Source organism: Plutella xylostella, chromosome 7, assembly GCF_932276165.1.
Source record: "Plutella xylostella chromosome 7, ilPluXylo3.1, whole genome shotgun sequence".
Taxonomy (NCBI): domain Eukaryota; kingdom Metazoa; phylum Arthropoda; class Insecta; order Lepidoptera; family Plutellidae; genus Plutella; species Plutella xylostella.
Window position 1 is genome coordinate 904988 of NC_063987.1, and position 26440 is coordinate 931427.

General features: G+C 35.9%; 1 protein-coding gene across 2 annotated transcripts in view; it reads left to right on the forward strand.

The window, feature by feature from the left end:
* Window positions 1-26440, forward strand: part of LOC105394621 — a 65799-nt gene that overhangs the window by 32107 nt on the left and 7252 nt on the right. For both annotated transcript variants that reach the window (XM_038106839.2, XM_038106840.2), the window contains one exon: window positions 18907-18988. In XM_038106839.2, coding sequence (XP_037962767.2) covers window positions 18913-18988 — 76 coding nt within the window. In that variant the 5' untranslated portion in view covers window positions 18907-18912. The remainder of the gene's footprint in view (window positions 1-18906; window positions 18989-26440) is intronic.

The following is a 26440-nucleotide window of genomic DNA, read 5'->3' on the forward strand; positions in this document are numbered from 1 at the left end:
CACACAATGGTTCAACGCAACACGAACAAGAGTGAAATTAGACTTCTCTTATCTGATCCGTGCCAAGATTCGTTGATCCGATAAATATATTTGTTGTGTGTGAAAACTTACGTTTTGATTTATGGCGATGTTTGGTTAAACTGTGGAAGCGATGTTCCGTTTGCTGCCAGTGACAGGATATATTGTTGCAGATTATAATTAATATAAATATAAATAAGCAATACTGCTGGCTTGCACCAAAAAGCTAATCAAAATTAAGTCTATTGCTCTCTTACTCTGAATTTGTATTTTCAAAGCGAGACAAAAATATTTAGAACCAACCTCAGTAGATTTTTAATAAGCAAAAGTTGAAAGTTATATTTATGAATTTCTTGGATTTTAATGGAAAAACCTCCAACACTTCTAAAATAAACATATTACAGAGAGACAGAGTAATTCAGTCTCTGCCATATCGTTTCAGAAATAAGGTCAAGGTTAATGGCATAATTTGTGTATATTCTACAAGTGACGTTGAACAGTGTCGGTTATATTGTGTAGAACCAACGTAAAATATATTATGATGAGCTTTCGACATTTGTTTTCTCGACTGTAAAATTAACTTTAGTAAAGGTTTATAAGGTCTACGCGAATTTCCAAAACACGTAGAACAAAAGTTGTTCAGAATGACCCTCTGAGTCACCCCCTTTCGGCTTAGTATACCCTTTTTGCAACACCCTGTATACTCGTAGTACCTATTTCGTCAGTTTGCCTTGTTGACAACTATAGTAAATTTTTTCATCAATTATGGTATCGAAGATTATGTACTCCTGAACTAGTAATATTTGTAAAACAATAGCCTAGTGCCGTTAAGTACGTAAACAATCTCTTTTAACTACGTACCTACATCTTAGTTCTAAGGTTTAATTCAAGACAGATTTTTACATAATATTTTCTTCCTTTAATTCATTCAAACTTGTACCATATCACTAAGTATTAGAGTTGTATTCAGTAGTTTACCTTCTCACCATGGTTTTATAGGGTACGGATATTAAAGTTACGTTATCGTTATAAGCCGTATGAGGTAATTATAGAGTAAAAAAGGCAAAATACGTCAGTCAAGTGAGTCTTAGGGCCACTTGCACCAACATATTAAATCTAGATTTAGTGTTAAATCTCGATTTATGCCATAAATTTATATGGACTGACGTTTCCTAAAACGAGATTTGACACTAAGGACGACTTGCACATACATAGTAAATCTAGATTTAGTGTTAAATCTCGATTTAAGCCATAAATTTATATGGATTGACATTTCTTAAATCGACATTTGACACTAAATGTAGATTTAATATGTTTGTGCAAGTCGCTCTAAATGTAGATTTTACACTTTGGTGCATGTCGCCCTTAAAGTAGTTTGCTAAGCAGTTTTAATTGGAATTAGTTTATTTATAGCATAAAACTGTGGGTTTGATACTCGTAAGTTAATGCTGTGTTTTAATAAGGACTAGCGGTTTTCATTACAGATTACTATAATAGTACCTATGTAATATTAATACATTAAGTATTCATAACGTAAAATATTTATGAATAAACTAAATTCTACAAAGAATGACACTGTGTACAGTTAGTTTACATAATCGTACCAATACTTAGTTATCATTTTATAATGATCAATTACAAATAGTTCATCCACCTAATCGTTCCGGCCAATCAATTTCCATCTGATAAAAAGTCGCTAATTCATCAATTAGCGGACCAATAAACAATGAGTACTGACTTGCTATGCGCAGGCGCGTGAGTGGAATATTCTGGATGTTAACACAATAATGATGTCGACTCTGCTGGCACTCAAAAAAATATAAAATTGTTTATTGTCTTAACAAAAAGGTTTCTTATGAACTAATAATTTGAAGCCTCCTTTTAGGCTTTTAGGCACTAAAGTCAGTTTTTTAATCTCAGATACTAAATTGGAAGATTCTGAACGGTTCATCAACAGTCAATTGTCCTGCCAATAGAACGATACGTCACTTAATCTGATATAAAAAAACAGACTTTAAATTTAATTTTAGCTACGTCAAACTATGACTGTGTTATTTTATCCAGACCAAAAATCATAGATATCTTCATGCATATCTTTTGAACATGGTATTAAATACTCAGAATAAGGCTCTGGATGGTCGTGGATTAGATCGCAGGCGCTTTCCCGTCGCGTGCGCGGCGCTAGCGATCATTGACCGATCATTATCTTAAATACTTTTATTGAAAAGATAATATTAGTAGCTGTTGTCATTTTGCATACCTATTCTAAATAAATTAAAATGTTGTATTCAAATTAAAATGTGTGCCCTCAGAATCGGCCCCATTGTAACACAATCAACTATACTATGAAATTATATATTATGTATGTCTCACTATTTGTCTCAGAACATTTGCCTGAGACCTAAATGAAGAAACCCTAAGTATTAGAGCATTTAGACTCATAGTACAGCCCCAGTACTTGCTCCGGGGGGTCACTCTACCTTACAAAAAACGAAGTTTATAAACGCTTATCCGCTACTACCCACGACTCTATCTAGTTGCATCAAACGAGTCGATTGCATGACAGCTCTCGTTTTTTGTAGGGTAACCCTCCAAACGTTACGATGAGCCATGTACCAGCGAGATCCATTCTTACCCACTTAATTACCCCCCACTTACCCCACCCAATGTCTAGAGGCTGTAGAACAGTAAAACAATGAATTACACACGATTATTCGATGTTAGTAACGCGTAGTTAATTTTCGTCGATGAGCGAAGAGAGGAAAGCTGAAAGTTTGTGTTTGAAGTAAATTGGCGGGTTGGATGCGGTGGTTATGGCATGTTAGGTAAGGTTTAATTGCGGATGAATACATTTAAAAAATGCCATACTTTGGGTACTTCAATATGGATATTATAAGTAAGCAGATAGCCAAAATAACTATATTTTTTACTTTTTAATCTATTAAAGCTGAAACTGATCTAAACCATTATCAAGCTTGTAGGCGTCTTAATTAATTTTATTTGTAGATAAGTATTTTTTTAATAAAACCAGTCATAAAGCCTATGATGGAAATACTGTCTGAAATCGCATGCTATATGTAATACTTATATCCTCCGATATAAACACGTACAACGTACATATACAGAAATACTTAGGTACTTAGGAAATAATCACAGATTAAGTATTTGGTCTTTCCATGCGAACAACTTTGATCTTATACTATTCTTATTTCGCAGGCAAAAAAGATGTTTCTTTATCATAAAAGCCTCGCCTCTACTTTAAACCGCAAGATTTTGCGAAAACATTCGTCGAAAATGTTACATTTGCACGTCTTAAACCGTGGGCTGTAATGTAGAAAGCAGTACCTCTCGTGTTCACTTCCCACAGTCTCATATTTAGAATGATTTCACTTACTGACTTATCTGCCAGCCCTTGGTTTCATGTAGATGCTTGATAAATGTATTTGCTTTAACCGTAAAGGACATTGTGTCTTGTTAGAGGCTCGCCCACTTGGGATGGGTAAATTTGGTAAATTGGTTATGATTGATGTTAGATAATGAGTACAAATATTTATCATATAGGTACATACATTGCTATAAACAGTGGTTAAAAACTTCTAGGTCCCTAGCAAATTTACAAAAGTCAGGGAATGTTGAGCTAGCTGAGTCATCACACTCATCACATATCTGATTAAGTACTAACCTAACCTAACCTAACCATTTTATAAAAATGAAGTACACCCTGTATAGATATAGATACCTAAATAAGCCTACTATATTCCGGGGTCGTCAAAATACCTTTGACTTGAGTTATTGTAACAATGTTGATAGTCACGGATGTGGAAATGAAGAAAAATTGCGTGATTTATACAATTAAAATTATAGGAACAAGTAACAAGGGAATTGGCACGATATTTCAATTACCATTTGTACTGTTAACCTGGTTTACTAATTGATGTTTCGGTAAATAATTAGGTATCACCTATTTGTCAACGTACCTTAAAATCACAAAATTGTATTATATAGAAATTACCATTTTATCAGGATGAACTATAAAGTGCTAATACCTTAAGAAAGTTGAAAAAACATTGTTTTAATTTTTTTATTCTACCGCACAAAAACTTTTGTACTTAAGTATTTATGTCACATGCAGTAACATAAGCCCCTATCCTAACCTAACCTAAACACATAAAATATTCAAACTACACATTTACAATCATAAAGATTACCGCGTAAAATAACCAGCCATTTCTATAAACACTATAATTTCCAAGACCGTCTGACCGGAAGTCCTCTTGACAATAAGTACCTCTAACTCAGGTTTCCTTTTACGACTCCAGTCTTGCCAAGTGGACACACGGCGAGTTCTTAGTAGCAAAGGTAAAAGCGGGCTTTTGACCCTAGGGTCAGACTTTCCATCTCTGTGGAATGCCTAGGTCTTAACGCGTGAAGGTTACTGCCTAAAGTACTAAACTCGGGATGGGTTGGGCTAGAGATCGTATGGTAATTTAACATGGGGTGTGGCGTGACTAACAGTGTTGTGTGATATGTAAATTATGTGTCTAATATGAATATATCTTCTAAACTACAGTCGAGAGCAATGAACATCTCTCCCGGTGACAAAAGCACCAAATAAATATTTGATTTCGTGATGAGCTGATGACTTCTGACGATTACTAAAGATAAGATTGTCTGTAATTTACGTTTATATAAATTTACAACAGATATACATATGATATAAGATTGACTATATGAATTATCTTGGTGATAAAATACTTTAAATGATATATAGATATTCACATAGATTTCAGAATGTAAACGTATAATTTTCAATTCAACTCACTAATCTAATAACAGTTGTATCCAATGCCAGACACATCTCTAATCCGTATCAAAAACATATAGAAATGTTGCAATATTTTAATATCCGTTTCAGAGAAAACAATACACTTAAACAATTTCCGAAACTCGTTAACCAAACAATCTTATTTGCATACGAAAACAAAGAAATTGAGTTCGTAACACGACGTGGTAAGGTCCAATTAATATGCACAAGCGATTCGGTTATCGTATAACAATACGTAAGTCAAGGTCGGGATTAAACTGATGGTGCTTTTAGATATCTCATCTCTGCATCGCACGCATCTCTTAAAAATAAGTATCTAAGTATACTCTAACGGCCGAATGGTGTAGTCATTAATGACCCTGACTGATATGCCGAAGGTCGTCCCGGGTTCGATTCCTGGACGGGGCCGCGAAAACGCATTCAGCGGCCCAAAACGCTAATTCAACCAATTTATTGTCAAACCGTTTAAGTTCAACCTGATAACAAGCATTATACCAATGAATAAAGTCACAAATGTTCTAACCGAACTTATTCCAAATACGGCTCAGTGGTAGAACATACAGTTCAGTGTTATATTTTGTAGAGACATTCTTTTGCACGGACACTCCATCTCCCTAATTTATAGCGGCCAACGCAAGAGTTTCCAGCTAAAAGAATCAATAACACTCGGCCAAACAAAATTTGCAACACAAACCATTATTCATTGTTTGCCACACCGTCCATCTCGCAGCCAGTATCTAGAGCCATTGTGATATATTATAGTCTATGCCATTGTGGAGGCGGGAACTACCCTCATTTCATGCTCCGTTTCTCTCATACGTCATGCGTGTAAGCTTTTATTTGTTGATGGAAACAAAACGGAAACGAAGGTAGGGTAGGCTGGTTTCCAAACGACTTGGGTTCAAGCACTCCGAAACTGTGAACAGGGAGATCTGATTTTGTTTAGACTATTTACCCTTAAAACTATACCATGAAGAAAATAACACAACTGCTTGTCCCACGAGAGTAATATTGACCACAATTTTATTTGTTGGTTTTCATGAATCTTCAGGGATCAAAATATGCTCTTCACGATAGCTTTTACAGACACACCAGTTCTAGTAACTATTTTGTAAAACATAAACTGTATAACCACGAAAAATTTAATACAATTTAACATGCTAAATTTATATGTACAGTTTAAATCTTTTTATTTGGGAACGCCCCTAATATCTATAATTTGTGCTACGAGTATGTATCTCACAAGATATTATTTATTATTTATTATTTAATTCTTTATTGCACAAATATATAATAAATGCACAAAAGGTGGGCTTAATGCTAAGAGCATTTTCTACCAGCCAACCTACAGGAGGTACAGGAAAACTGGTACAAAGATGTGCAAAAAAAATAAAAAAATAAAATAATGAATGAACTAAAAACGTCACTTAATAATTATTTAATTATATATAATAAAAATACATAATAATACTTATATAAATTTATATAAAGGATACATAGGTATAGAATGAAAATAATATAATATATAATAATACATAATAATAATATAATATCCAGACAGGTACACGAAAATGCTATCTATTTAAGTTGCTCAGATAATGGGCGCGGGTTAATCGCTTGAAGATATTGCGAGAAGGGGCATTTCTAATGTTCTCGGGAAGATTATTCCATAGGCGAACGGCGGTGACAGCGAAGGAGTTAGACATAAAACCAGAATGGAAAGAGGGGAGTGCTAAAAGATTATTATGGGAGGAACGGAGATGACGTGTGTGAGTGTCAGAAAGAAAATCGAACATGGATTTAAGGTAGGGAGGAGTATTTGGCTCGTGGAGAACTGAGAAAAGGAGACATAGGATACGAAGATTCCTACGATCACGAATGGGGAGCCATTTTAGCTGTGAGCGGTACTGAGAAACGTGATCATATTTACGTAGCCCAAAAACGAAACGGATACAGGTATTCAATAAGCGTTCAAGCTTATTGAGTAGCACTTCGGTCAGATCCAAGTAACACACATCCGCATAGTCTAAGATAGGTAGAAGCAGTGAGTTTACTAAGGCTAGTTTGGTGTGTTGTGGAAGGAAATTTTTGAGGCGAAGCAATGAGTGGAGAGAAGCGTAGACTTTACGCGACACTTTGTCCAGCTGTGGCCCCCAACTTAGGTGTTCATCAATAATCAGACCAAGATCATTGACAGTTGGAGAAAATGGTATCACACGACCGTCAAATTGAACTGGTGGAACAGTGGTGTAGTCCAGACAGGATAGTAGTCTAGAACTTCCTACAATTATTGACTGGCACTTTTTGGGGTTGACGGAAATGCCAAAATACTGCGACCACCTTAGTATCTCAGCGAGATCACCGTTCACCGCCGCAATGCCAGCATCCAGATCGTCAATTTTAACATGGCTGTAAATCTGCAAGTCATCAGCATACAAGTGGTAGGAGCAATGAAGGTTAGAGGTAACGAAATTTATAAAAGTTGAAAAAAGTAAGGGGGAGAGAATGCCGCCTTGAGGTACACCAGCAGTCAAGTCAGCCCAGTCTGATACAACAGAAGGCCCGTTACGAATTGCCTGCTGGCGGCCTCGAAGATAAGAGGAGAACCAGCTAACAGCAGGTACGGAGATCTTGTGGCATTCGAGTACGGCAAGTAACAGGTCGTGGTCGACTGCGTTAAACGCATTACTGAAGTCGACCAACACCAGAACTGTCACCCGCCGATCCTCCATGGCACATCTGATATCTTCTGTCACTTTAAGCAAAGCCGTGGTCGTACTGTGTCCCGAACGAAACCCAGACTGGAAACGATTGAGGAGACGGCTTTTGGTTAGAAATGTGGTCATTTGGCGATGTACAACAGATTCAAGTATTTTTGACAGGAAGGGTAATATGGAAATAGGACGATACTCGTTGGGAGCGGAGGGGGCTGGAACTTTAGGGAGAGGAAGGACGTAAGCTTTAAGCCAAAGGTTAGGAAATTGTCCTGTGGAAAGGGAATGGTTGACTATGTGGGTTATTGCAGGGAGAAGGATGTCAAGAAGTGTTGTGACCATAATACGCCCTATATTATCATGACCGACGGCTTTGGATTTCAGTGACAGAATAATCTTTTTGATCTCGTCCCGCGAAGCTGGTGAAAATTCAAAGGTATCGATGTCTGGCGTGGGAATTATAGTATTCCTGATGATATTTAATGACACTCCCTTAGTAAGAGGATCCAGTGAGGGAACTGAGGTAAAGTGGAGGTTGAGGTCATTAATATCAAACGGTATTTGAACATCTTGACTAGGAGGTTTTCCCACGCCAAGAGTCCTGAGGAATTTCCAAATCCCTGCAGGAGAAGAAAGTTCAATTTGTTCAAGAATATATCGGCGTTTAGCGTTCCTACACAGCTTGTTACACCGATTCCTTGCAGCTTTACAGACGGACCAATTTTCATCAGTCCGATGTCTTTTGAATCGACGAAAAAGACGGTCTCGATGAGCCATAGCCTTGCGGACAGTGTCGGTGAGCCAAGGCGTAGGTCGGTGTTTCAATTTGACAGGTCGGACCGGGGCGTGCTTGTCAAAAATATGGAGTATGTTAGAGCATAAGAATGCTACCTTGTCGTCGACGCTGGGTAGGTCCTGCATGTCACTCCATTGTACAAGCGACGCATCGAGCCTAAGCTTCTCCACGTCCATCTTCGCAAAACTCCTTTGGAGTAAGACCACTGGTTTCGCTTTTGGGATACGTATTTTGTATGAACAAAAAATGAGGTCATGCCTAGAAAATCCGGGGGCGAGATGCTGGCCATGAGTGGCAATAAGAGAGTCGTCGGAAGAGAGGATCAAGTCGATTAACGTGTCTGAGGTGTTAGAGTGATGGGTAGCCAATAACGGCAAGACTTTTAAATTGACAGAATCGACTATTGAGAGAAGTTTGCGGGAACGGGAGTCAGAAACAAGAAGATCGGTGTTGAAATCACCCATGACCAAGTGATGAGAATAGTTAGAGACATGAGTTTCCAAAACTGACTCCAAGGAGGAAAAATAATCGTTGGTAGGTGGACAATAGACCACGCCAAGAAGGACTTTGAAACCAAGATTGAGTTCAAGGAGCAAGTATTCCGCGGGAGCATTACGAGCCGGAGATTGAGCTAAAACCTTATACGGAATGTTACTTTTCAAGTAGATGGCAACTCCGCCACCTCTGCACCCCTCACGATCATTCCGAACTAGAATGTAGCCCGGTAAACAGTAAGAAGTGGAGGGTAAGGTTGGTTTAAGCCAACTCTCCGATACTAAGATGGCGTGAGAGGCACCACTTGAAGAAGATATGACGTCTTATGTGGTTGACATAATCTCTGCTTATATCTAATTATTAAAACTAAAAACGGTACCTTTCAGTCGGCTTATTTACCACAGATTGATGATACATAAATAACGAAGAATAAGTGTTGCGCAGAGAGTGAGTGAAGTGTGAATGTCGTTAGGCAAAGGTTTTCTGTACATGCGTGGTTAATTCCACGCTAATTAGGTTATGGGTTTTCACACGCGTGTTTCGATGATGGTTCATTCGGTTGGATTTTATTATCTTTAACATTGTGTAAGTAAAAGTAAAACCATACACAGACATAATATAGTCACACGACACAGCACCACATATCTACATGTACCTACATGTTTATATTAAAACAGTTCAACTGGTTTAAACATCTTCACACGAAACGAAACGTCTTCAACATTTTTTAAATTCCATAATATCTAAGGAATCATAAAATTATATTTCCAAGTTTTTAGATAATCATAATAGCAGGATCATTTCGCAAAATAAACATAAAATTTACATTTCAAATACGATGAAGAAGTAGTTAAATGATGAAACACAATCTAGGAATCGTAAAACTTTGCAAGTTTGTACAATAATAGACGCATCTCGGATGCAATAATGCTATGAATCGTTTCAAAATATACAGCAGAGTTCATAAAAGCTGGCCCTACATTCAGCTCAAACATCGGTCGATAGTTCTAAAGACAAATGTTCCAGTCAGATTAGATCTTCAGGTTTAGGATGTTGTTTTTCAGTCGCGAAATGTCGATAGTTGCATTTGAACGACTTTTTAATATTTGCTTATATCATGTTAAAATAAATACACACTCACGCCTTGTACTAATGTACTCCCTTGCCGGGTAGGCAGAGGTGCATTGCTGCACCCACTTTTCGCCAGAGTGTTATGTTAGTCCCAATGTAATAGGGGGCGGGCCTATTGCCATTTTACGGGCACATCCAAGACCCGAGAACAAATATCTGTGTTTAAACAAATATCTGAGCCTCTAGTACGAGTTTTTCAATTTATGTAAACGAAAAAAGTTTTGGTATACTTCTGTCACCTACATACATTATATGTCAAAAGTTGCATGATAGTTTCCGCTAGAGGCGACACTTTGTATGCGAGAAAACTGAAACTTTTATAGTTTTCAACAAACTATCAAACCTGTACTAGACGTACTGCCCCAGCCGGGAATCGAACCCGGGACCTTCGGCTCAGTAGTCAGGACACTAACCACTACGCCATTCGGTCGTCACGTTAAAATAAAATTAGTTTAAATCTAGTATTTAAGGTATCTAGTATCTCAAAATGAAAAACCGGAAAGAATGCTTAAATTTCTTCCAATTTTTATTGTATCATCATCATCATCATCATCAGCCTATGTCAACCCACTGCAGGGTATAGGCCTCCTCCATGTTATGCCATGTTTTATTGTATAACTATATCAAAATAAACCCAGCCAATAATAGGTACCTCATATCTACTGCATGTAAGTCTCTCCTAAATAGTGTCGCACAATATCTATACTAAGGCCGTATACAGAAAGAAAGCTGGAAACTTATAACGCTTACTTCACCATGGATATTTTTTCCGCGCTATTAGCGCTAGTTCGTCAAAGTATGGAAAAGTAAGCACTTATAAGTTTCCAGCTATCTTTTTGATCGTCTGTCCAGCAGATCACAGGGCATCCCTCCCCATTTTCCCTTTTCACGATCGTCACTTGACTCCAAAGTAAAATCATACGTTTTGTAAGTTCAGTTAACCTGTTGATGTCTTTTGTATGTACCATCCGCTTACAGACTACTTAGGTATTTATTTATTAAAATACACTCACGGGCAAAGAAACAGTTCCACTTACAAAATTCAGACATCAAATAGCCCCAATTTTTTTAATTATTGAATAGCATATTTTAACAAAATATTTACGTTTTTGGTTGGTAATATTCTGACGATTCCGTTAAATGAACTTAAATATTGCAGAAGACGTCATTAAGTTGGTTTTTTTCGTTTAGCAATAATTTGGTGATTTTCTCAATGGAACTTTTTCAGTGCCCGTGAGTGTAAGTCAAATTTAGCGATTATACGTACTATTACTCATATTAAATATTCTGATATTGCGTGAAATATCCTATGTTAATTTTAATTTAGCCTATCTGTAATCATAAAATATTAAAATATTAACATCCCTATAACATAAAAAAACACGATAAATTGGAGTATATCCATAAAAGCCATGATCTGTAAAACTGTCTACTATATTATTTGATACCATCCTTTATGACGAAACTTTAGAGCCGTTTAGCTATTAGCCAATACTCATTCGGACATATTAATTACACTACTCAGTCACACTTCTATCACTTAAACAATTATCTGTGGTGTGAAAGACGGGAGAGTAATTAAAATGAAGCAACATTGTAAATTATATTACCAGTGAGAAATACAGATTCTGTTGGAACTTTAGACTAAAGTCACGGCACGATTTTGTGTCAGCCAGGTTGTAAATTCATGGGTTATTGATTCAGCTGTACTCGTATTCAAAAATATTGGCTGTAGCTTTGATTTAATATACAAACAATATAATAAAACAAAAAACTAAACCGCATTTTTTTTTGTTAGCTATTCCATATGTGTATTTTGATTTAAGGTAGAGAGTCCATATTTCGCGGTAGGTATTCAAAATGGCGTCCTTATTTCGAGTTATATTTATTTTCATGATTATTACTTATTTTAATAGGTTTGGATACTCTAAAATTACATTTAATCGTTTATTATCTTTAACTGAAACTACTTGATGTAGTAAATATGTTTAAAATTGCCTAAAATTACTAAAAACTCATGAAATGTGCCGTGAGGGCGACGCCGCCATGTTTTTCATACAAACGCGACCCGGCTTACGTAAGGCCAGCCATATTTAATAATTGTGTTTTTTAATATTTATACGACGTTCAACTTTGTAAATAGTTTATATTTAGTTTATTATATTCTTATACTTACATTAAATTTAAATTTTAACTCTTTTTAAACTAATTTAACCCCTTTAAACTCAAAAACAAAATACCTCGGTATAAGGGCCTGATTTTTATACGTTGTTCCTAACTCCGAGGTACCCTCGGTATAAGGAAAAATACTATGTCATGATTTTTAGCTTATAACTTTACAAATAATAACATTTGAAGTATATGCTTGATTACATAATAATAATGATGAACGTGACAAGCTTATAACCTAATTCGGCGGTACAAAATATCCTCTAGGAATCTTAATATGACACGATAATTGTTGACGCAAAAAACATGGTTACCTAGAAAACCTTAACTTAGTGTGTATATTTGAAATGATAAAAAACAGTGTTATTTTATCGCTATTAACGTAAGTGATACATATTTTTACCAATATTTTATCTATGATTTGAGTAACATATCTATGTTGTTTCTAAATCGATAATTTGATAACTCGAAATATGGATTATTAAAATACTTGCTGAACCCCTAATATGGAGTATGACATTTTACATAGGTAGGTACCTCGGAAATCGGAATATGACTACATCACACCTTCGCAGTGTCATCCGATGCCGTCATCAAACCATAAAATCAAGATGAATTAGCGACTTTTTTCCTAAATATAAAAGGGGTGTGGATAGATATGCCTGACTTTACGAAACTACTACTAGATACTACCTACTTATTACTCTTTATAAAAGAAGAAAGAAAGAAATTTGTAGACGTAAAACTTTATTTGGGTGAATAAAATAACACACACGACGGTTGAGTTTTTATAACACTTATATACACAATTGCCTAATTTCATTTCTGTATTTCATTTCCATTATCCTTCTACTTCGCGGTCTGATGGCCGTTGTAATATTGTTATCCCAGAATTCCCAGATAAATGAATGTCCTGTATACTGCATTTCATGTTTGGTTTAGGGGTCTGGTTGATTTTTTCATTTTCTTGTTGTTGTCACTGAAAAATAAAGTAAGTAGGTAAATTGTATGGATAGTTGACAGAATTAAGCTTATCCTTATAAGTTGGTACCCATTTTCACAAAACTTAGTGAGTTTAGAAACGAAAACGCTAGAACAAAAACCTAGGTTAGTAACTAAACTGATGCCAAATTACTGATAAAAACATAAAAATATTTCCATTTTACGTAATTTCCTAAAATAATTCGCACACAAGCTTACCTTATCGATTTTCCAATTGCATATTGCAAATACAAACATAATAATTTAATAAAAGATGTTTGTTTTCTGATGTAAAGACTTAACAAAAATACTTTCAAAGAATAGCGGCAAACTTTTCGGCGGAAAATTGAACATGGCGCCGGCGCGCCTCCAGTCCAGCGCGCATGCGCCATAGAGATGTACCTAGTGCAATGTTCCTTGCTTCCGACCTATGCTTGAATGAAAAAATAATCGATGCTGGATCGATTCCTGGGTAGATACTTTTATTATAATCATATTCGTTTATGGTAAATACATTAGGTACTCATCGGAAATTAGTACTGATAAGGTATTTGGCTTTTGTAAGTATTCGATACTTTTCCTCATCCCTTACACATCTACTTTTATTACGTATCATCAACTTTTAAACATTTAAGTAAGAACATAAAATATCGTGGAAAAATAACTATAGTAAAAAATGTTTAAATCATTCGAGTTCAATAATCGATTATATTCGATTACTGTCACTATTTCATCAATTTACCCCATCTCTACTCTATTATTTTTTAATCGCTTGGAAAAGTCCATAGAACATCATAGAAGCATTATGAATATTTTTTCTAGCCAATGTTACCAGTTGCAATAATGGATTATGAAAATGTTACATAAATAATAGAAATTATCACGAAAACCAATATAAATGGAGAGTATTTAATTCTTTTCATTATTTTCAACTACTATTTAGAATAATTAAATTTATTTGGAGTACTTTAAGGTTAAAAAAGTATATCGATATTTTCGATTGTAATTTCCTTATGTTCATGGCCACACTCATGGAGCCACTGACAGGACTAACTCGGAATTATGGAACAGGCTACCTCGATATATGGAAGAAACTATAATCCTACCTCGGCATTAGGGCAAAGCGACATGTGTAATAAATTATATTTTTTTAAGTATAATTAATGTGTTATCAATTAATCTGTGTTAAGAAATATAAAATTTAACGTATATTCTTAAAGAAGACAATATTTCACATCAATATTGATGGTTACAAATGCTTATTTTTCTTACTTACTTTCAAATGTTGTGATTTACCTCGGAATAAGGACGCGATACCTTATTATTTTATTAAAATCTTCAGTATCTTAATTGCTATGAATAATATTGTATATACTAAGACGATAAATGTATGTACATATTACTTTTGATAAATAAAAAGTGCACGTTTAGTAACTAAATATCTACGTTTCAAGAATATCCGGGCAATTACGGTCCACAATCTACAAATTATCCAATAAATCATTGATTGTTGAATTATATTGTATGGATCACTTTTAACAATCATTGACAAATTAGTAGCAAACCACTTCACTATCGACATTATTTCATAACGTTACAAATGCACCGAAACGCAGACAAATATATGGTCCTCTTATGAAGTCCATTGTAATATGTTACAAAGAATGAAAGCATAAAAGGTAGTACGAATCAGTTCTATTATATTGGTTCTATGATCAGACAGACGTTTGAAATATTAGCGCTGTGATGTCACAATCTCACTCCTTTCTTCTCGTGTGATATTGTATCACATTATTACATTATTGATTGAGGATATAACGGTATATCAAATCGCCAATACAATACAAAAGTATATCTAAGCTCGCACATAGCTTATATAAAAACATTCATTCAGTTAAGATAAAAAGACAGTACTTGTACTGTCGTTATAATAGAAAGAAAGAAAGAATATTGAATGACCAGCAATAATTTAATAGCCTTTACTAACCCTTAGGTAATTACTATGAAAAGATTAAAATACAGGTTGCCAACTATATTATTATGTTTCTGCAATAAAACTGGCATCTTTGACAAACAGTCGTTAGACTGAATTTATACTGTTATTGTACATACATATAAGCAACCTCCAAGTATTTTATGGCAATAAAGAAACTGAACTGAACTGTCCCCAAAATGCCCTGGGAAACATTTTAAATCTGTGCATTTATTTACCCGTATCACATCCTTATGTACGGTGGCCTGCGCCTAAAAGTATACAGGCGGAGTTTTTAAAATAGCGATCTCTAGCTCACATGCTGCTCAAGCACATCCACATAAACATCACTGCTACACACATCACACAAAACACGTCCCCGGATTTATAACAGATGTAGCTGGTCCCTTCATCATCAGGGATCGCTATTTTAAAAACTTCGCCTGTATACTTTTAGGCGCAGGCCACCGTACCTAGTCCCCCAGCTTTATACAAATGTATACTGTGTCGCAAAAATTATGGGCCCTGCAGGGATTTAAACACGGGAACACTTCTTGAGAAGCAAGTAAGTAGACCTAAACCGAAGTTATCACTCTGATTACACCATCTTGGGCCACAGGTTTCATCATCGCTACACGTATCAAAGGTGAATAAAGATGCGCTATCAATTGAAATGAGTTGTTATTGGCAAATTGTCAGTCCGTCTGTCAGTTTTATTGGTTCATTCGATGAGTCTTTTTATGATCACGATTTCTGTGGGTGGCTCATCTATGTTGTGATTTTGAAATGTATTGTGAAAGTGAATCGGGTTAGGGGTGAAGTAGGGTTATGCCTTTAGATGAATAAGTATAATAGTTAAGTCAGTAAGTACTTTCTATTCCATTCTAAAACTGAAAAAGTGATCGTGACTTTTAAGCTACCTCATTCTCACCAAAGTTCTGTCATGATTTTTATAGTTATGTACTTATATGATTTAAGATTTAAGCGATTTTTTATGATTTAAGCGTATGGACACAAGAGTTTATTACAGTTGCATATTAAAATTTACCACTTTAAAGAAAAAATATCTCTGTATGATAAAAACCTTCACGATCGTACTTCGATCGATTCCGTAACTACCTCAAAACTAGTGTAACGATGTAAATTCATAATTCTTTTCCCTCATCCATAGTTGGCCGATAACCTGACCGATTACCACAAAACTATGGAAGGAAAGAATACATAACACAGCCTGAACTGAGGCCCGATTCACCGTTTTATCCCACTGGGTGGTTTATGGACATAAACGGGATTAAGAGCCGAGAAGACCGACAATTACATGCAAATGCTAAGTGGAAGCTGCAGGTGACTTCCTGCTGCATGATGCCACTGCGCAGGGCCGGACTCAGGGAGGGGCAATCAAGGTATTATGTGAAAAATAAATTCAAATCGGCTGGTGTTTTGAAATTATTTGCAACACCTTTAAAAAATATATTAAGAGTTCTAATCTAAATAGGCTAATTATATTTTTTAAACTTTATTATGGTACTTAGGTGCTTTTAGATGTAAACAGAATTTTTTGTCATTCAGCTTTTGCTATTTATTTATTTACTTAGAGACAAACAGTCGTACATTATTTATCTGTAAACATAACTAGGTAGTATATTTTAGACCTATAGTCCCATAAATAAAGTAGTTATACAATATGTATACTATAATACTATTTCTACACATACATAATACTCTTCTCTTGTTAGCAACAAATCTTGTCTAAAGCGATAAAATATAGACTACATGCATGCCATTATGTGTGTATAGTGTATCCCTCCCGACAATACCCAACTCCGGCCCTGCCCTAAACAATCTTCACGAGAATCGGTTACAGAACCAACAGGGTCGCTCACTTCATCGCTTTTTCCCAAGAATTACGATGCTTTCGTCCGTCACGAGTACTCGATTCAAAAATGAGATTATTCGAGATCGACACGAACAGATACACTACTGGCCTGCGATTGTCATCCGGGTGCGGTGAGTTGCGGTGGCGGGTCGCCAGTGAATCACTTTGAGTTATTGATTTTAATCCGTGATTAGTTTTGGGTACGGTTTAACTTTTATGGTGGCTGTCGATTCTATTGTGAGTTTGTCTGATAGTAAGTTGGTATAAGATAAAAATAACGATAAGTGTGTATATTTACTGTTAATAATTAGAATAATTAATGTTTCTTTAGTTAAATAGTATTCAACTGAGATGTGTACATTGTATGTAAACACCTGCTGGGTTCCTTCGCGTTGTTACGAGATAATTTAAACAGTAGGTACGTAGGTAATAGTTATTTTGTTTTAGGTGTCATTATGTATGACAATGTCATATACAAAACAATATCACTAATACCACACCAATAAACATGTCAACACTTTAATCAAAAGGTCAAACAGGTGTCGAAGAAAGTCACAAGCAAACGTCACAAATATATCGCTAATAATTGGCGCCATGTTGCAACAATGGCGGGCGGAAGCGCAGCCATCTTGCACTCACGACTTCCGGTAACACGCGTGCGCATGTTACCGCTCTGGGCACGCTTCGAACCTGGGACCCGCGGGCGCGATTGGAAATATGCTAACTAATGTTACTACCGAGTAAGACAGTTGTATTCAGATCGGTTGAAACCTCAAATAGGCAAAATTATGTGGGACGCCCTCTTGGGTCGGACAGGTAGTTGATAGTAGTTACATAGTGAATGCAGAAGACATCAGAGATGTAGCACTACTTGGAGGGAGGACTAAGACCATAAGACAAATATAACAAAATCAAAACAAATTATTTAAGGTGCAAAAGATGACAAAACTGCATTTAGGGCGCCTTCAAATTAGTCGCTAAGTGTCGCGCGACTGCAGCGCTGCAGCCGCGCTGCTGTCTAAATTCCATATAAATTATTAACGCGCGACTGCAGCGCTGCTGCGGCGCTGCAGTCGCGCATCTTTTAAATTACAAAATTTATATGGATTTTGACAGCAGCGCGGCTGCAGCGCTGCAGTCGCGCGACACTTAGCGACTAATTTGAAGGCGCCCTTATTATGAACTCCGCAGACTAAGCAGTAAGCTGTCACAAACAGTACAACTTTCACACATCCTGAGATGTGAAATGTGATGGCGCGGAATGCACTGAATCGTGCTTTGGCTTCGTGAGCCCCCGCGTGTGAAACCCGCTGCAGTGGATTCAGGAAACCAATGAGTTTTCATTACGATATAATATAAATAATATTAACACTCACACCTTGTACTAATGTACTCCCTTGCGGGGTAGGCAGAGGTGCATTGCTGCACCCACTTTTCGATAGTGTTTATGTTAGTCCCGATGTATAGGTAATAGGGGGCGGGCCTATTGCCATTTTACGGGCACATCCAAGACCCGAGAACAAATATCTGTGTTTAAACAAATATCTGCCCCAGCCGGGAATCGAACCCGGGACCTTCGGCTCAGTAGTCAGGGACACTAAGCCAACACTACGCCATTCGGTCGTATCGTTCATAACGATACTGACTATTTAGTAATAATTAGATTAATTTATTCAAGGGACCAGACTCACAGAGATGGTTACAAGACACGGTTTAAGTTAGCAACATTAGATAATGAAATAAAACAACAACAAAAACTATGCATTGAAGCTGAAAGAATTAATTGGCAAGAAGATTTCTGCAGTGCAGAATTTTTCGATCAAGGATTTTTTATCATTTTGAAATCGCTGATTTGTCCTGAATAGCGTCCCACCTTGATTCCACTATTTGTCAAGGTGCATGTTGTACTAAGTTTATATTTTGTTTCAGAAACTGATGAAGCGGAAGTGGAGTAGAACCGGAAACAATATGGCGACGACACGGCAGATCGCCATCACATTACTATTATTATGTGAGTACCTTTCCAATGTTACACCTTGATAACATAGTGAAAATTTTCTAGCTAATGGAAATAAAATTAACAGATCGTATAGGTACTTATACGGACTAAATGACACCGTCGAGTAGTCTGAGTTACATAATTTATATTTCACTCACGGGCAATGAAAAAGTTCCAGTGACAATAGCACCAAAATCCTCCTAAACGGAACAGACTAGCTTAATGACGCCGTCTTCAATATTGAAGTACATTTAATACAGCATCAGAATATTCCCATCTAAAAAAGTAAATAAAAATTAAAAAGAAAAAAAATTGGGGATATGTGGTCGGTATTTTGTAAGTGGAACTTTTTCATTGCTCTCCAAATTATGTGTCATTTGAGATCACGATACTCCCCACTACCATACTATCGGCACAACTAGCTCATTATCTATCCACTTAAATATAATTCAGATTTCCTCACCAGACAAGTGTATCTTATTAAATTTAGCCCGCACTGGGTCAGTGCGCTTTCTGACCGTCTTTCTCTTGATGGGTAGGCAATACTTGTCTAAGGTAGGCAATCATTGCACAATGCCAGAATTATCACCAAGCCGTACAATTCACTGGTGCCCTTTCATTTTTATTCGCAGAGCAATCGAAGAAATTATGGCAAGTTTTCGCCATCATCCCATTGACAGTAGGTTGCATAGATTTACATTTAGATGCGAGCTAGATTGACTAAAATCTGGCTAGTTGTAGGGTAGTGGAGGCTGGGTTTGTCAATAGATTATCTGAAAATGTCAGACTGTTTCAAGAGGTAGAGGCCTTGTGAATAATAATTATGTATTGAGAAAAATCTCGGCTTAGAAATAGAATAAACCGGACTGGAGTGTAATGTTTACACATTAGGTGTGTTGTTTAACATTTTGATTGTTTATAAGAACTCTACATCTGATATATATAACCTTCATGTTTACATGATTGGAATAGGTATATTTTTACAATCAAAAAGGCTTAAGATGTCTTCAATTTAATTATATATTTTTAAAGAAACCTAAATAAAAAAGCTCCCGAAAATGAAAACCAATGGTCTTAAAAATCTCCATAGGTTGTGTACTGGGAAGTTGATGTGTAGAGTGAGCGAGAAACTTTGAACTTACTGATACGCCGCCGCCCGCCACCGCTAACTCAGTTGGCAGCCAACAGTCTGCCTACTGTAGACTAGCGCAAAGATCTTTTACTATACCGATTGCTGCTACACAGCATCAGATAATTTTGTATGAAGCGCGGGAGAGTCAGCACCTAGCGGTGCAGCACTAACTCCCCGCCTTAGTTAAAATTTTCAGTAGTTTACTGCTGAAGGGCTAGCACGGGGCGCAAGACAAAAGTTTTGCATAGCGCAGCCTCGAGAGCGAGTGTGACGGAGAACTTGAGAGTGTGACGGAGAACTTTTGTCACGTCTTTACGTGCGTGTCTTGCGCCCCGTGCTAGGCTAGCTCAGAAGATGGTCGGCTGCGCTTTCGCAAGTGTACTTGAATCTCGGACGCGTCGTTGTAGTATAATTATTATGATCCGCAGGACCATCGTGCCACGTGATTTTGTAACGCCGTTTTGAAATTGTTTTAGCTGGCAGCGCTTGACGTTGATTTAGCTTGATTGGGCCTTTGCTATGGGACTGGGTTCTATTGGATTAATAGTACCTAATAAATTACTACTTACTCGTATAACTTAATTCAATAAAATTCATGCGGATGATGGTGCGGAACTCAAAATAGATTTGGGTTTTTTTTCCGAATCTGTGATGACTGTGATGTTTATCTGAAGAAGGCATTATTAGAAGTCACTATATAGCTACTCAGACAAAAGCTAGACGCATGGACAGTATGTACCTATTAATTTGTTTCAGTGAACTTCACAAAAAAATAAACATTTATGTATAAATTTATTTTCGGTTTATCACACCACGAGTCACTCTTAAAGTGACAATAATAATATGTTCTATTAAACGTAATGCCCCATGAATGCATGATTAATCATTCCTATAATCACCTCACTCATATTATACATATACTAATATTACTCATATTATAGTATCAATGTATACAGCTGTCCATCACAATAGGAGGCATTGAGGCGTAATGACCACTCTACTTCGACCTTTCTACAGGGTGTTGCAAAAAGGGTATACTAAGCCGAAACCTACATGTGCAGCATGGTATATCTAAGCCCGAATCTGAAATAAGAATTTGGAAATTCGCGAAAAAAAATATATTTTCCCATAGTAAAAATAAAAAGTCACGTGACCAACAAAGTTTCTATGGAAAATGATTTTTTTTTCGCGAATTTTCAAATTCTGATTTCAGTTTCAGGCTTAGATATACCATGCTGCACATGTAACCAATTTTGCAACACCCTGTATAGCGACACTGTTTGAAAGTGCTAACTGTGAGTGTTAATACGACAAATTGGCGTATTGACTTGCTGTAGACAAGTTACCGGTTTGGTAACTAGTAGACAATACTTGGCAAAAGAAAGCCTATCGTACCTATCGGTATCGTACGTATCCTACCAAACGGATGTATATGAGTCTATGGGGAAACGGCGTAGTCAGCAATGCCGATGAAGTGGACGCACTTGTGTGAATTTATTGATTGACTGGTCTAGGGTATATCGACGTGAAACGACAACCCAGTGTGCACGGTACTAGAAATATATATATGTACCTACCTATGAATATTATAGAGACCATTTTGTACTGAATTTTGCCACACGCGTCAAATAACATGCGGCTGAGAATTTACTTCAATAGTAGTAGCTTACATGTGTAGTTACATCTATGCGCCTGAGCACGTGGCACTACTATGGCATAGTATTATAGCAAATCAAATGGAGTCATAATAGCAGCGACCACAGACCGCAGAATAAAGTCGGTATATTCTTCCTGAATAACATTCTTACGAGGCAGGTACATCGACATAGTACTTATGTAGAGTTATGTGTGTAAATAAATCATACGTTAGATTAATAAGTTTAACATTGTAGTCCATCCGTAAATGGAAGAAAGAAAAGATTCGTAAATGTTTCAATTACTTAACTAAAGTTTTATTAAATATCTATGAAAAACTTATTGAGACTATGGACTAATATGGAATTAAATTCATACGATGTCATTATCACACAGAGTTATGTATATATAATATACAATGGTGGTTCCCGTATCTTAACTTACCTCCATTGAGTGAAATATTTATCGAATACTGTTCAAAATAACAATAGCTCCTTATACTAAAGCTTAGCCAATCAAAGCACCATCACTGCCAAGAACAAAGCTTAAAATAATAACTCATGGCTACCCTTTTAATGAAACTAGCAATTTAGCGTAATCACTAATCAGGTAATCGGCTTCCTCAGAATAACAATAAATATTTTAGCTTCCATAAAATAATAAGAAAATTTAATAATAATAAGAATTAGCCGCGTTCTTTGGCTCATTGTTTCAGTTTAAGGCATACAGTTTCACAGCTTTGATGACGAGATAATTTAATTACACGGTTACTTATTTTATGAAGTTTTTAAAGACATCTCAAATACTTACCGTACTTTTGTGTTATATTAATACATATTTTAGTTAATTTTGCATTAAATGTGTAAGATACCTATAATATATATAATGACGAAAAAAATGTATATAGGTATATATGAATGTTGCTTTATATTCGTAAGTACCTAATGACAGCAGAGAAAATACCTACAGGTGTTACAAAAGTGTATTACTAAGCGGAAAAGGGGTGACTCAGGAGGTAATTCTAAACAACTTTTGTCTTTTTTGCAACCCCTTGTATAACGGACGTATCACAAAAACTGGACTACGGTTAAATGTAATAAAAGCTCTAAAATAACTATTTTACTAACCTTTCTCTAAAACAATGATAATACCCCTTGGTCTGTGCACCCAAATAATAAGGCTAGATTTTAGCTTAGACCTTGGGCATTCCACTAAATGCCTGGATAAATACTGGCTCTACAAATTTAATAACATGTTACATCAGCGTTCTTTGTAATGTTAAAGCTTTATAACGAAGTCCGATAAACCTTAACTAGCAATTTTCAATTAAGTATATTGCCAATATTTTACGTATCTATAAGATTTAACCTGTAAAATGTTCACAAATTAAACATTATGATTTATGACTTGACTTACCTAGGTCTTTTAGCTCCAATTTCTCCATAGTGGGTTAGATCGTAACCAGGGAAAGGTTGATCAATTATACGTCATCGCCATATTAAATTCTTGACAGATGTGTCAAAAGTCAAGCAATAATCTTTTACTTTACTTTTACTTTAATCCCTGGTTATGCTCTAACCCACTATGGAGAAATAGGCACTTAATGTATCTTCTTCATTCATGCCCAAGTATTCATGAAGCCGGTTTTTTGATCCGTAGTCAACTTTAATCATTAGTCAAGTCACGTGTCAAGCACAAGCATGAAAGCTGCTTAAGAAGAATTAAGTTGATTTTTAACTATTCGTTCTTTACCAATGGTTGAGCTAACTACAGATCAAAAAACTGGCTATTAATGACTAAGCTCCAATTTCTCCATAGTCGGTTAGATCGTAACCAGGGAAAGGATGATCTTATACGTCATCTCCATATTAAATTCTTGACAGATGTGTCAAAAGTTAACCACTACTCCCTGGTTATGCTCTAACCGAGAATGGAGAAATTGGCACTAACTAAAGATCGCTTCATTCTCTCAAAGAGACTACTGCAGAAGCTTGCACCACTGGAAGCAGTAAACTTTATTTCTCATTTAAGTAATACGTAAAGGTACAGAACAACCAATAATGGCAAATGAGTTTTAGTAAACTGGGTTATCTGCCGACAGATAAAATGTCTTATTTAGAATTTGTTTGTACAATGGGCTGTTTGGTGAAGAGGTTTCTCCGATACGCAATGTGCTTCGCAAGTAAATAGGTTTTGTGATTGGTTGTAAATTAAGTAGTTTATTGCTATGGTTGTTTATTTACGCAAACTCCTTATGTTTGCTGTTAAAAAGGCTGTAACTTTACCAAATAAGGTCAACTGTTGCCTAGAAAAATAAAATATCCAGATAGATAAAACATTTTATTATGGTTATAAAACGTTACTCAATCGTAGCAAGGAAGCATAAATTCCTAACCCTAACTTCATTGTTTTATTTAGGAGATTTCTTTAAAAAATCGAAATGCTTACAATCTATTACACCGAACAGACTAAACCTGATCTTTCAATGGGATTAAACTCCCGCTCAACAAGTTGTCTAGTCAAACAATGAACTGCCTAATCATGTAATCATAATATCGTACAACGTATTGACAAGTCTTTGAGTTTATTACAAACATGCTAACCGCTTTCTAGTGCATTATAGGCTAATGTGTGGGCGTGGTATCAAGTATAGCATTCTATTGTCGATGCACTCATAGACAAATCGAAGACCGTTTATTCATATTTATAGTTTCAGTTTCATGGTTTACTCGAGTGAAAAAGTTTCGTGGGTCTTCTGAATGTTTTCTCGAGTCACTTCTGGTGAAACGAACATGACAGAAGATGTACTCACTCTGTAGGTACCTACCTCAAGGGAGGGTTTGGAGTAGTTTGGACATTTTCCATATACCTAAGACTTTTTTGCGTGTTTATACAAACAAGCGCTTTCAGCTATTACCTACTATGATGAATCAAAATGTGTAAATGTAGTTGATATATATAAATGCACTTACCTAACGAACTTACAAGTTAAATTAGTCAGTAACTTTGAATCGAACTTTCAAAACGTTCTTCAAATGGCTTTTATTTTCATCCAAGAAACACCTACAGTTACATATTTTGACAAGATCAAGAGGCTATCTGTATTATGTTTAGACATAAAAGACAGTACGCAAAAGCTCTCTATAAACTGTCTCGCTTCTCACGTTTAGATCTAACGATATATAAACGTTACAGTGAGAAAGGTTGTTACGATTCACCCCACAGATAAAGTCCCGATAGCTATCTGAAACACAAATACACAATTGGCTGAATGGTTGTGAGTCGAAGAGAACATTAATTATAACATATCAGATACGGCCGGTGAAATGAGTTTTATGTGATCTACGCCTTATATGTCTTGGGTCATATTGATGAAGGTTCATTCATGTAATGATAAGCCGATTTGGTATGCCTAATGCCTATGGATGGATTGCATATCGACGCTGGAAAGGCAGAAATGACTAAGCGACTTTTTTCTAGACAGTCCTGTAATATTTTTGGAATCTGCTAATTTTTGAATTCTATACTTACCTACTCTTTTTTTAACTGCCTGTACATTTAGAATCAATATCTTCGAAGTAGTATACTTATAAAAAATCTATTTACTTATGTTTTTTTACAATCATAAATAATGCCAGTATTCATTTCAAAACCAATAATGAGACTTCACAACATCCACGGTAAACAGGTTAATGAAAGCTATGAGCATTAATTTCGCCAATAAACAAATTAATTAATTTCATTTATGAACAATAAGGAATTTAACAATAATTATATTTGAAAAGTACTTACACTAGAGGTCACTCTACATTACATAATCAGTAAAGTTCACCACTAGCGTCTGGAGAAAGTACCTTTTGTTAAACACCATTAGTACAGAGAAATGTCACGAAATCTAATAGCTTACATACATACTTACAACGGCAATCTTACACTAATATGACCTTTAATGCTTCACCTGCAGGGGTGTATTTAAAATTAGTCGGTCTGAATAGAAGTTTCTAGATTTGTATCAGATAATAAAACTGAATTATTGATCTGTTTGTTTTATTTAATCTTTTGTTAATGGAAAGATGCGATGCCACAGTGGCTGTACGTTATAGTGGCGCTGCTAAAAATTATGTATAATTTGAAGCCGAGCGGGGCAAATAAAATATATAGCAAACCAATTTTTAATAACACTATATTTCTCAATACACCTTTATGTAAAACCAGATATATCGCGTGTTGAGATGATATCGAGTGAGGGAAAATCGCTATAATATTTTTTTATTGCCGATGCAGTTACCAAAAGTTTTTTGTTTAGACTTTATAAGATCACATTTATGGGTGTTCAACTTTCTTACCTCCGTCCTTCTCCGTAGAATATAAGAATGATTTTACCAAATGGAGAGTATACTTGAATTTCCTCAAAAAATTTAATTAAACTCAAACATCCCGGAAAGTAGAGAAAGTTAAATATCTATTGTGTCTAGTTTAGGTACCAAAGGGTCACCGAGACAGAAGCGGTTCAATATCGAATAAATTATTTCATTTTCACTGTACAACTTCATACTGTACCGCTGCAATCGAAAGTTTCTGGTACATCACTCAACGACTTTTACTAATCTCTTGTAACAACGATTTGATAAATGTTTTTAAAAGACGTTCCTAATAGTAATAAGTGTTCCGTAATTGAATTTAAATTTCGAATAGCA